The sequence below is a fragment of the Lithobates pipiens genome, unplaced genomic scaffold, assembly GCF_037356315.1.
Source record: "Lithobates pipiens isolate NorthernLeopardFrog02 unplaced genomic scaffold, aLitPip1_a1.2 Scaffold_8, whole genome shotgun sequence".
Taxonomy (NCBI): Eukaryota; Metazoa; Chordata; class Amphibia; order Anura; family Ranidae; genus Lithobates; species Lithobates pipiens.
This window is the reverse complement of record NW_027507903.1, coordinates 83309275-83322994: the sequence shown is the minus strand read 5'-3', so window position 1 is coordinate 83322994 and position 13720 is coordinate 83309275. Positions and strand designations below refer to the sequence as shown.

The 13720-nt window shown below is 42.5% G+C and overlaps 1 protein-coding gene across 3 annotated transcripts in view; it reads right to left on the bottom strand.

Annotated features, from left to right (window-relative positions):
• The window catches only part of CGNL1 (cingulin like 1), a 164642-nt gene that overhangs the window by 8436 nt on the left and 142486 nt on the right, over window positions 1–13720 (bottom strand). For all 3 annotated transcript variants that reach the window (XM_077472210.1, XM_077472212.1, XM_077472211.1), the window contains exons 15-17: window positions 6021–6104; window positions 5552–5676; window positions 542–650 (exon numbers count right to left, since the gene is read on the bottom strand). In XM_077472210.1, coding sequence (XP_077328336.1) covers window positions 542–650; window positions 5552–5676; window positions 6021–6104 — 318 coding nt within the window. The remainder of the gene's footprint in view (window positions 1–541; window positions 651–5551; window positions 5677–6020; window positions 6105–13720) is intronic.

The window sequence follows — 13720 nt, the reverse complement described above, 5'->3', positions numbered from 1 at the left end:
CAGATTACAGTACTGTATAAAAAAATACACACCCCCTTTGTCCCTAGTGGTCTGTGCAGTGCCCTGCATGCACTTTTATATTATAAATACTGTTTTTTCTGCCTGGAATTTGGAGATTGTCCATAGCAACCAGAAAGTGTCCCTTTTTCAGTGTTTTAGGATTTGATTACATTATTGAATAATTTGTATTATTTATTATATTATAAACTTTATCATACCCGGGATGTCTGCTAGACTCTGTTTGAACAGATTTAAGAGAGTTATTCCTAAGAATTACAGGACTACAATATAAAATGGCAAATTTCCATGCAAAATAATTGTACCGCTTTCAGCACCTAAAACCAGAACGAATCATACCGCCAGGGAGGTTAATCACATGGTCTGAATATACAGCTTTAAGAATAAAACAGCTGTCATTTGCAAATAAACTGTCATCCAAGGCCAAACATGGGAAATACAAAAGCTGTATCTGAAATCTTTATATTTGACATGCAGTAGTTAATTAAGGTTTGAGAGGAGAACCATTTAAAATCGACTCTACCTGATCTTTCTGATCGGTTAAAGTGAGATGCTCGTCATCCACCTGCATCATTAACTCCTTCACCTTCCTCTCCAGCCTGCGGTTGCTGAGTTGGAGGTTTGCCCGATCCCTGTGGAAAGGAGAAGCACATTGTTGGGAAATAGAAGCTGGAAACAGTGCCAGACTCTTCAACTTTCACTCAGAATACTGATGAAACGTATGCTGCATTTATTATTCTGTGGATTTACTGCTTGAAGCTCAGATTGTTACATTGCAATGGATCTACCACATAAAAAACAAACGGATGATGTGATTTCTGAAACAAATAAGCACATGTACATCTACTATATAAAAATGGTATAAATGTGTATGTAAACTAATTGTAACCAGCAAATATACAGAGACACAGGACAGTTTATGAAGACAGTGAAGCAAGACATCAGCACAGAAACCGGTCACTGTGAACTGCACTGAATCATAGAGCAAAGCATTCAAAGGAAAGGATAATAGACATCTGGGTACAGTATGCCAGCTTCCTGTGATGTTCTCCAGCACAAGTGGAATACTAATGCCAGAGCTTCATCTGCAGACATACTGCAATGTCCCAAGTTCCATGCAAATAAATGATCCAAGTGATTGTGTTTGGCCATGGACAGGTTTTCCCTTGATTCCAATTTTTTCTGGCAGGGTCGAATAGCAAAATTGATTTGGCTCTACTTCTTATTCCTTAAAAAAAAAAAACAACTGGGATATTGCGAGAATCTGAATATTCATTCTTAAATTATGATTGTGTGGTCTTGCTTATAAAAAGATTAAAATAAAGTATTTGTATGGTTGTTCTGTTATGTGACTAAAGTCTTCCCAACTGCCTGATCTTATGCACGGTTTCTCAACTTCTGATAAGAAGGGTAGACAGGCAGGGTAAAAAAAAAACAGAGCCATGTAGTTGTGTATATTGCTCTCGACTACAAGGCTTTACTATGCGGCACTGCTAAGAACTCTGAAGAGCTGAGAAGCAAATTTTTCAACCCTTACACTCAAGCTAAAGTGCCACTGTATGACAAAGTAAGTGGAACTAAATAAGAAAACAAATGAAAAGCCTTCACCTTAATTAAGAAAAAAAAGAAAAAGAAAAAAAGGAAGGTCTTCCCCTCTATACCCAACTAATTTGACCCATAAAACGGATTTCCATTTTCCTATGGAGCCAGTTCACATATTTCCATTGCAGCTGCAGAGCGGCTTGCACTGTGTGTCTTTGGCTCCGTTTCAGGGCCAAATTTTTTCCTGAATTTGGACCATGAAACGGAGCCAAAGACCCACAGTGCAAGCCGTCCCTGAAACTGAGAACAGGGACGCACCAGACCACTGCTGCGAGCTGCATACGTCGAAGGTGTGAACCCAGCCTAACTCTTATTTTCCCCTTTCTTTATTTTTTATGTACTGGTAATTGTCTACATGTTGAACATTGATCATATCAACGTCATCTGTTATTGATTTTGTATGCTTACAGACATCCTTCCTCTACAATATATTTAAATTGTTACATATGAATAAAGAATTTAAAAAAAAGAAAGAAAAAGGTGAACCAACTCAGAAAACGCTCCCCACACCCCCAGTCCTGCCGCACAACAGCCAGTATAACAGGCAGTACACTTCAAAACTTCACAATCCGATAATCTCTTGTCCCGAGGAAGAACGTTCAAAAGAGATTGTCATTGGTCAGATCAGTTATGAGGCAGCGCTGACCAATCCCAGCTCGTCATTGCCTGCATTCTGATGCAACACAGCCTCTAGGTTTGTGAGTTCTGAAGTGTACAACCTGTTACAGTGGCTGACAGAGGCAGCAGGACTATGTCACAAGAGCAACCGAGTGCATATATATATATTATAGGGACTGGGGCAGAGCTAGTTAACCTTTTCATTTTTTATAAAAAGTTGAACTTAAAGCAGAAATAAACTCTTGAAAATACTCACCTCAATGGTGCGGAGGTCATATCCCTCACCAGCCACTGTCATCTTCTCCCAGGCTTCTTCAGCCTCTAGTTTGACTGGCAGGGAGGTGACATTATTCCATGCATGCGCACAACACTCATTCCTGGACAGCTAGAGTGTGCCGGGTCTGCACAGCTCGATGTTCACTGCTAGCAAGCAGGAAGGCACGTGTGTTATTGCAGAAAAAAAAGTAAAAGTGGCTGGGGATTTGTAATTTTAAAACACCTGTTCTCACAGTAGGCAAACTAAAACCTCCACACTGCACCCATAGGAGAGAGGGTGCAGAGTGGAAGTTTTAGTTTACCTGCTGTTTAGCTGCTGTCACCAAGAAAGCAGGGATGGATACAAGCATGTAGACGAGGGTGGAGCCGTAGGCGGATCCCAGTCTTGAGTATGTGCAGACAGTGGGTGGCACAAGCGTGCTGCGTGGGAGGGGGTCAGGCCAGTAGTGCCAAGGAGCAGGAGGTCGGTATTTAGGAGGCTTCCCACTGGTTGCTGCAGCCGCCGCCACCAGGATTCCTCTTGGAGATATTCTCCTGCCTACATGGGTCACAGCTAACCCTTCTGTCCCTGGTGCTGCTGGACCAGTGAGATGCGGGGGGGAGGATATCTGGAGGTGTGATCAGAGTGAAAGGATCTGGTGGGGTATCTGAAGGTGTGATCACATTGGAGGGATGGAAGGGGGGGATCTGGGAGGTGTGATCAGAGCGGAGGTATCTGAGGATATATCTGTAGGGTGTGTTTAGAGTGGAGGCATCTGGGGTGTGGGTTTTGCTCCGGGCACTGAAAACCCACGCTACGCCACTGCTGATCTGACCAGCATTAGCAGTCTTCCATTTTAAAAGCTTTCCCTCTGTGGTGCACTTACTAATTTTTTTTATTTATTTCTTACAATGGTAAATTAGCTACTAAAATCTAGTGTAGCTCTGAATAGGAACCAATTGGCGTCCAGTTTTTTTTTTTTTTTTGTCAAAGCTTGAACAAGCTGTAGTTAGAAGCCGATTGGCTACCATGCACAGCTGCACAAGAATTTGCTCTCTCCAGGTTTAGTAAATCAACCCCTGCATCCACAAATTAAAGCCTAACTCCACATTTACTGTCCCTTTAACTAGCTCATTAGCTCACTATCCCACACAGGTTGTGCTGTATAAATGGTTTGTAGGATCAGCTACCTACAGTATACAATGCTGTTGAATAAGGACTTCCTGTCCCACTCCCACATCCAAATTGATTTGGGCTTAGCGCTGTGTAGCCATTCATAGGCGTGATGTCATCCACTCACCTCTCCACCTCAGCCAATCAGTATAAGCTTTGCATTCCTTCAAAGAATACAGAGCTACCTACGAATGGCTGAGCAGAGCTCAGCCTGACTGTTTTGTTGGGGGGGTGTGGGATAGGAAGTTCTCATCCCACTGCTGAAACACAACGCTGTATACCATATGTAGCTGATGTAGCAGCAATTACCAGTAAGCGAACCAGTAAGTGTAGCCAATCGTTTGTTTCGCCCAAACTAATTAAATGGGCAGTAAATGTGGATTTAGCCATTAAGTAGACAGGACTGACAACATGTACATGTACTATGAATTCTGAGCTGTGTTGTCACATCAAAGTGGGAAGACGGAGCATATTTTACATTTCTGGCACATCAACAGTTATTTTTCTGTACTTGCAGCAGTTCACACCTCATGCACATTGAGTTTGAAAAAAGCTGCTTATACAGGCGTTGAGTGTTTTTTTACCTCTAAAAGTCTCTCTGCATAAGCTTATGTGTCCATGGAAACATAGGCATTTACAGACGTATTAGAAGAGAAGCGTTTATAGGCTAGAAAAAAAAAAAAAAGAAAAAAAAACACAAAAAGACGTATTAAGGAGAAGACCTAAATAGCAAAAAAAAAAAACCCACAGAACACATCTAAATGAGTATAAACACATATAAACAATAGACGCATTTAGGCACGTCTAACATTTGAACACAAGTGCATTCCAATTGCCAGAATAAATGAATATTCTGGCCAATAGAATGCATTAAATGAGAAGTACAGCCAAAGCTTGTTTGGCTGTAATTCTCCTGTGGATCACAGGAGTGAGGATCGTTGTGACCTGTTTTCAGCAGATAGCGGGTGGAAGCCCACTGCCGGCTGATTTCACAGAGCTGGTACAGGCTCAAGCAAGATCGTGACAATGAATTTAGGATCTGCCCACATGTCTGGACTGGCACCCGGCTCAGCCTCTTAGCGAGCCTCTAATAGCCTGATCCGGCCACTCCCGTCCCCTTCACAGCCCAGTGCTCCAGTAAGCGAGGGAGGGGGCAGAGAAGAGAGCTGACTGACTGACAGTCAGCAGCTCTCTGCTCAGGGAGCCCTGAGAACTGATCGATCGGCAGTGACCGATGCTGCATCTACCTAGGGAAGTATGATTCTGCAAAAAAAACAAAAAACACTCTTTTAATATTCAAATGCTAGATGCACCTAAACACGTATGCAATACGTGGCTTTTACCGCATATTTTAAACAGCTTTTTCTTGTTAGGAGTTCTGTTGTACAGAGGTGCTTAGCAGATGCACAGTGGACATGAGACCTTACAGTGATAAAACATGTGGACATGTGCATGTACTAATTATATATATTTTTTCATTTTGCCTTGACATACATTTTAAATGTTGAAATCCAACATCATACAGCAGTACATGCACTCAATTAACATAAAATATCACAAAGATATTTACTGAAATATACAATGAATGCTGGAAAATTATTCTATCTAAGCTCTGTAATTGTATTTCTTCTCTAGTAAACTGGTATTTCACTATTTTATTTCACTTTTAGCAGGTTGCAGATGTTAATTTGTGCATAATTCAGGGGTTCATCAGCAAATTAAACATATAGGTATGAGAAGAAAAAAAAAATAGAAAAATATAAGCTTAATATTACATCATAAAGAATAACTGGAAGCACAACTATGCTACACCAAGACATAAAAAGACAAGAAAGAGTTAAAAAATCATCCAGCAAGCCCAAACACAACAAACAACTCCATTACCTTTCTTCATTTTCCAGGCGTTCTTCCAGCTCCACTATTCTTACTTCCATCTGAGCAACAAGCCCTTCTTTATTGGATCGATGTGAAGTTTCAAAATGAGCTATTCGGCTCTTCAGATCTTTGTTCTGAGCGAAAAGAAAAGTGCAGTGGGTCAAACAATTTTCAACTTCAAATGCTACACAAGGTTTTAAAACAAAGCTGGACGTTTCAACAATGCCCAATGAATCTTTTAAGAACAGAGATTTTCAGATGAAAATCCTCTCTGCGATCCAAGAGATCCCATTTACATCCAAACCAAGGCATACACTCACAAGGTGCTATACAATACATAAGGTCATTAATATTTCATTTAATGCACAGTGCAAAATTCAGCACTGCAATACATTCATGAGAAATGTAATTAGATTTTTTTTTTTTTTAGCCCAAGTATGCAACAAAATAATAATACTTATAAAAAATAAAATGTTACCTGTCTTTCCAAGGATATTTTATCACACTCCAGATCTTGCTTGGCAGCACGTTCTTGAAACAGTTCTCCCCTCATCTGTTCAATCTGATATGAACAACAAAGATTATTTTTTTAATTCTCATAATTATGCATCATATTCAGGCTCGGTTCACACAGGGGCGACTTGTCCAGGCGACTTAGCCGCCTGACAAGTCGCGCTCCGTTCTGTACTATGGAACCGTTTTAATAGGAGCGACTCAAGAAAAAAGGTTCCTGTACTACTTTTGGGGCGACTTCAGGTGACTTGCATTGACTTCTATACAGAAGTCGTTTTGCAAGTCGCCGCTAAAGTCGTGTGCAGGTCGCGTCTGTGAGTCGCGCTGCAAGTCGTGCCGCCCCTGTGTGAACCCAGCTTAAATCAGACATTTCTTTCAGCACCAAGTAATTATTTTTTTCATTTTTATTTAGAGGATTGCAACAGATGGCAATAAAAACATTGACTCCATACAACTGTCGAGTGTACGTTCCAAGTCACTGCAAGGAAAAGCTCCAAAAATATCCACAGAGGGGTACAGCATTACATACAGAAACCACATTGACCCGTAAGAATCTGTATACGGATCTAAATATATCAACTGTCTATCCAAACATGGGTAAATGACCTGGTTAATTGGATATAGAAAGACCTCTGGGAGTCCGCGACTTTATACAGGGTAGGAACCAAAGCCCAGAAAGCCCAAGTCATCTTTTATTAAAGGGACGTGCACCATCATCATTATATACCATTAATATCAGCTTTTATGAGGACAGTGTGGACAGCTTTTACAAAGCCTTTGCAAAATTTTCAATTTTTAAACAGCTTTCTTGAAGCTTTAATGCTCCTGTTCACTCCTTGTAGGTGTGGTGGAGTCAAACATTTTTTTGCACATTCTGCGCTTCGTGTTTAGGGCAACAGATTATTTTGATGGGTGAGAGGTGTGCAAAAGAAGTACCCGATCCATTTTCTTTTTTATCACCAAAGCGCATGGTACTGCGTGGGGGTGCCATTAAGAATTAATGGCACCACCATGCATCTGCAAAAAAAACTCCGGCTCCCCTGTGTCAGTGAGCAATTAGTGCAGCGGAGGGAGTGCCGACAACGTGCTGAGTTATGGAAGCCTAGGGGGACATCACAGCTCTATGAATTCCCAGCTGTAAGGCAAGGTAGGTGGAAGCAGGATGGGAGGGAACATTTTTAAGAGTTAAGCTGACCATAGATGGTTGGAATCTTGTCCAGTTCAGAAGAGACTGGCTGAAATCCGAACCACCTATGGGCAGACTGACCGTACCCAAATCGATCCATTGATGGACTCGGATACAAGCAGCATGCTGGATTTGCACATGCAATTATTGGCAGTGGCTTTAGCCGCTAGCAGAAATCACCATTTTCTCCTGGCGGGGACAGCTCCCCGCATCCCCCCTCCAGGAGAACACAAAAGCTTAGCGGGAAGTTTTTCCAATCAACTCAGTCAGTATTGAGCAATTTTCTTTCCTGCAACCCGTAGTTGTAGGAAAGAAAATTACAACATCTGTGGGCTGCTTTGGACTTAGGCATTTCTTCCACTTTAATATCTAAACTGGCTACACTATATATCTTCAATATGTATTTAAAACAAAAATGTTTGTGATATTGTATCCTAAGAGAAAACAGTTTTTTTAGGGAGCAGGCACATTCAGCTATCAGCCGGAGTGACTCTTCATCCCTCAGGTCTCAGACCCTGCTCCTCTTTTAGGTTGAGTGACACCCAACATCATCAAACCCACCCCATGAGCCCAGAGCAGCAAGAACACTCTTCCTGGGGGTGCCCTGATCTCTCACAGAATACTTCAGTATCAATCACTACTTGAGGCTGTCCTCTGCACCATAGAGGACCACCTGCTGAGGGAGGACCATGGGACATCACGTGGCACAACTGCTCCAAAATTGTATACAAAAAAGTTGTAACAAAGATTGTGGTGGTGATTTAGGGAAAGAGGGGCTACTTTCGTTGAAAAGGGGTGTCCCCGACCTGACGCTGGACTTTGGAAAGCATGCAATAACGTTAAAGAGATATGTAGATATGAGACCCACTATGGCACTGGGTATGTGACCAGGATATTTAACTCCTATTTTTTTGTTTATATCTGGAGTACTCACTTTATCCAATAGGAAAGTTTACTTTGTGCTAAAGAACACTTGTAGGCATATTTCCTAGAGTTGTGTTAATTGGTTGCATTTGTGATTTTAAGAGCTCTCTTTAAAATAAATATATATTATATTATATATATATATATATATATATATATATATATATATATATATATAGTAATAATTAGACCGTAGTTCTTTTTGGGTCTTATTTCCATATAGTAAAAGTTTTAATACATACACAAACAGCACATTTTTCTTTTTATGAGCAATTTGCCCATACATAGATTCACAGAAACAAAGTGAAAACTGGATACAGCAATGGATATCCAACGGTCACACCTAAACTGAGATACAGACATGCCAGAACACTCGTTTTAATGGGGAAGAAAGAAACCGTATGGTGAAGGTTGGCAATTAGCAGACCCTTACAAAGCATTCATAAACTAGAGAAGAAAAAGGCCCCACATTCCAGAGCAATGAGGTCACACTGTACTGCGGAGTATCACATGGGCTCATTTCTAGTGAAAGTAAATGGCCAGTCAAATCCTTTTAATTGCTCAAACAGCCCTCAGGTACAATACGTTATGGCTGCTCTGTGACTCCGGCAGTAATAATATGACTGTGGGAACAGAACAGCAGACTCCTGCGTGCACTTTTTTGTGCCAAGACAGATTTAGAGGCCAATGTTCAGATAACTATTTGGGCTAATTTAACTGATACTTCCAGAGGCAGTGTAACGACAAACATTTTAAGGCTAATTTTGTAAATGAAAGGAACGATTACTAATAATGTCTTTTTAACTACTTCAATACCAGGCACTTACACGCCCTTCCTGCCCAAGCCAATTTTCAGCTTTCAGTGCTGTCGCTGTTTAAATGACAATTGCGTGGTCATGCTACACTGTACCCAAACAACATTTTTATCATTTTGTTCCAACAAATAGAGCTTTCTTTTGGTGGTATTTGATCACCTCAGCATTTTTTATTTTTTTGCTAAACAGATTTAAAAAAACGTAATTTTGAAAAAAATAAAAAAATGTCTTTTGTTTCTGTTATAAAAATTTGTAAATAAGTTTTCTCCTTCACTGATAGGGCGACACTGACGGGCACTTATAAGGTGGCACCAATGAGGTGGCACTGATGAGCACTGGTAGGTGGCACTGATATGCAGCACTGATGGGCATTGATAGGCAGCACTGATGGACACTCATGGGTGGCACTGGTGGGCACTGATAGGTGACACTGAAAGGCTGCACTGATGGGTACTTATGGGTGGCACTGATAGATGGCATTGATAGGCACTGGCAAGCATTTGGGATGGGCACTGATTGGCAGCTGCCTGGGCACTGATTGGCATTTCCCTGGTGGTCTAAGGTGGCATACCTTGTGGTCCAGTGTGGCTGCAATCCCTGGTGGTCCTGCCGGCATCCTAGATGGGCATCCGAGGGGGGATAAACAATCAGAGGGATGTGCAGGAGGAAGTGTGTTGGAGATAAAGGAACGTCAAGTCCTAGTATGTCTTTTATTTGGCCCTTGATATCTTCCCAAAAGTGTTTAATTAAGGGGTATTCCCCCCATATAAGGAGAAGTGTACCCCTGTGTCCACAGCCCCGCTAGCATAGCTTGGACCTGGAGGGATAAATGAGTGCCAAGTCTGTTGGCACCCGGTACCAGCGGACATTATTTTATAATTAGTTTCCTGGGTTTTGGGGTCAGTTCTCACTTGTGCGATGCGAGAACCCTGCAAATCCACTACGGGTTTTCGCATCACACCCGACACGCATGGCAGTTCACACTGCCATATGCGAACTGCTGGGGAGTGTCATTATATGTTAACGACACCCCCATTTCAGCTTGCGTATCGCACTGCGAACTGACAGTTCGGACATGAATCGGATCGCATATGTGTGAACACACATGCGATCCGATTCTGGTCCGAACAGAAAAAAGGGTCCTGTGCATGTTTGGACCGAATGTGGTGTGATATCAGCCATACTAACTATGGCTGATATTGCACCGCACAGACATCGCATGTAATGTGAACAGCAGTGCGCTGCGAATTACATGCGATGTCTGGCATCACACAAGTGTAAATGGGCCCTTAGAGTCAATAGAGCATGAGTGGGTGAGCTGATATAAGTGGGTTAACTGGGTCTGGGTAAGTTCACGCCCCAAGTCTCTTTCCCACACTCGAATATAAGCAGGCTTAGACTCGTGTGTGGCAGAGCTTAGTAGTTGGTATAGTTCAGATACCATATGAGGTATTGGTTCTTCATCTACAAAAAGGCGCTCAAACGGTGTAAGGGAGGAAAGGTCTCTGATTGAGCGGCCGTGTATCTCAAAAAAATGATGAAGTTGTCTATACCTCCAAAAGTCCATCCGTGTGCCCTTATGTCTAGCCTGCAGGGCGTCAAAGCTCAAGAGCTTACCATCTTTCATGAGTTTACCACCACTGGCGTTGCAATCATCCACCCAGGGCCCAAAAAAGGCCATTTGCTCACCTAGAGGAAACCACAGGAAACCACCCAGCGGAGCCAGCGGGGACACAAGAGGGACCACTCTCACAAGTGGGTTGATCCAGTCCCAGACTGAAAGCACATGGGCTGTCAACGGGGAGGTTGTATCAGACAGCCCCCTATGTTCCCAGGGCAACCATGGTACATAGGATAAATTCCTGCCCACCAAGCATTTCTTCAGAGAGACCCATAGCTTGGAATGGGTGTGGAAGCGCCAGTTGAGTATCCTCTGGAGGATAATGGCCCGGTAGTAGTCCTGCCCCCCTTATATTTACTTGAGCCTGATCTCTGATCCAGCGCTGTGTCCAAGAGCAATGGCTCTCGTCTCTCCTCAGTGGACATGGAGGCAGCAGTGGGGTGGGGGGGGGGGGGAGTCTGTGAGGAGAGAGTGGGGGGCTGGGCCAAGCGACGCTATGTGTGCCAATGGACACACAGAGCTCCGCTCGGGATCAAGCCTGCACGAGTGCCCCCCCATTGCAAGCGGCTTGCTATGGTGGCACTCGGAAGTGGGAGGGGGGGACCAGGAGTACCGGTGAGGACCCCAGAACAGGAGGACCAAGGCTACTCTGAGCAAAACTATTGCACAGAGCAGGCAAGTATGACAGGTTTGTTGTTTTAAAAAATTATTTTACCTTTACAATCACTTTAAGCCTTAATTTATTTTCTGCAAATCCTACAGGAATAAGTTCTGCTAGTCAAACAAATAAAATAACTTCGTTCATGAAAAGAAAAACAGACAGATTTTACAACGTATACATTTATTACTTTAAATGTAACCAAGCATACTTAAGTTGCTTAAGCCGCAGCCATCTTGCCACTTCTGGAAGCTGCTGATGCTTATGTCCAAACCTGAAGTCTGACAGCTGCACTTGCTTAAAGAACTCTTAAACCACATGCCCGCTGAGCTCTACAGCCTCACAGTGATCCTATGGAGGTCTATATGGGTCTATGACAAGCCTTGATCTACCGGTACTTTTATCTGAGCATTTTAATTGTCTTTTATTCTTTTTTAATAAATCACAACACCTAGGTGGGAGGAACCCTTTTGTGTTTGTTTTCTTATATGTGCATTAGGATCTCAAGACCTAATTTGGGAGGAGCTGCATCCATTTTACCTGGTGTTCTCCTGACCCTTTTATGTGCCCCGTTTAATGACGGTTGGGTTCCAGTCAGCGCAATAGCTTATTCTTTTTCTCTGGTAATAAAAGGAAATTGTCTAACAGAATTCTACTAGTTTATGGCCAGTAGTGATGAGCTCAGGTGGGTCTGAACCTGTCCGAGCTCTACAGCTGAGAAACTGTCAAAGCTGGCAACCAATCATACGCAGCGCAGCCATTCCCCACCCTGCAGCTACACATATGCAGGGGGTTTGTAAATAAGGGACTGCATGGCAGGAAATGACTCTGCCGCTTTTGATTGGCTGTCGGCCTTGCAAGCTCCCCCAAGGTACAGTTTAGACTTGTGTCCAAACCCACCTGAGCTCAATACTGATGGCCAGCATGACTTAACTAAAGATCAAGACTGGAAGGACAAACATACAAAACATTTGATAGGTAAAAATAGCTTCCTTATTTGTAATTCATTTGTTTGTTATTGGTTTGCCTTGAGTTCCGCTTTAATTTTTTTCTGAAAAGCAACTATAGTTACTTTATAAAGAAATTAAATGTACAGTGAGGAAAAAAAGTGTTTGATTTTGTACGTTTTCCCACTGACAAAAAAATGATCAGCCTATAATTTTAAGGTAGGTTTATTTTAGCAGTGAGAGACAGAATAACAATAAAATATCCAGAAAAATGCTTTTCAAAAAAAGTTATAAAATGATTTGCATTTTAACCACTTACTTCCTGGGCACTTAAATCCCCTTCCTGCCCAGACCAATTTTCAGCTTTCAGCACTCTTACTCTTTCAATGACAGTTGCGCGGTCATGCAACACTGTACCCAAATTAAATGTTTATCATTTTTTTCACAAAAATAGAGCTTTCTTTTGTTGGTAGTCACTGCTGGGTTTTTTATTTTTTGCTAAAAAAAAAAAGAAAATAGACTAAAAAACTTTCATAGTTTGTTTTAAAATTTTGAAAGCAGGTAATTTTTCTCCTTCATTGATGTGCACTAAAGTGCACTGATGGGTGGCACTGGTAGGTGACACTGATAGGCAGCACTGATAGTGGCACTGATTGGCAGCACTGGTGGGCATTGATAGGTGGCTCTGTTGGGCAAAGGTAGGTGGCACAGTGGGCACTGGTAGATGGCACTGGTGGGCACAGATGAGGCAGCCTTGGCTCTCTGTGTGAGGGACCAATGTCCCTCTGATAGAAGCTGGTGACAGCGCGAGGGGTAAAAAAAAAACGATTACCGATCTTCTGTTCACATCACGTGATCAGATGTCATTGGCTTACAGCTAATCACATAGTGAGGGGCTGGAATCGGCCCTTTACTCCAATCTGTGATCCATTGAGTCTCATAAACTCGGTGATACTAGAGATGCAGGGGGCAAACTCTGGGGATGCCTTCCCGGCAATTAAGGCCCACGCTGTAGCCGTCATTCGGCTATAGTGTGGGCGCCAGGTGGTTAATGAGTGAAATAAATATTTGATCCCCTATCAATCAGCAAGATTTCTGGTTCCCAGGTGTCTTCTATACAGGTAAAGAGCTGAGATTAGGAGCACTTTCTTAAAGGGAGTGCTTCTAATCTCAGCTTGTTATCTGTATAAAAGACACCAGTCCACAGAAGCAATCAATCAACCAGATTCCAATCTCTCCATCAGGGCCAAGACCAAAGAGCTGTCCAAGGATGTCAGGGACAAGATTGTAGACCTACACAAGGCTGGAATGGGCTACAACACCATTACCAAGCAGCTTGGTGAGAGGGTGACAACAGTTGGTGCGATTATTCGCAAATGGAAAAAAAATAAAAATAACTGTCAATCTCCCTCAATCTGGGGTCCCATGCAAGATCTTACTTCTTCGAGTTTCATTGATCATGGGAACAGTGAGGAACTAGCTCAGAACTACACGGGACAATCTGGTCAATGGTC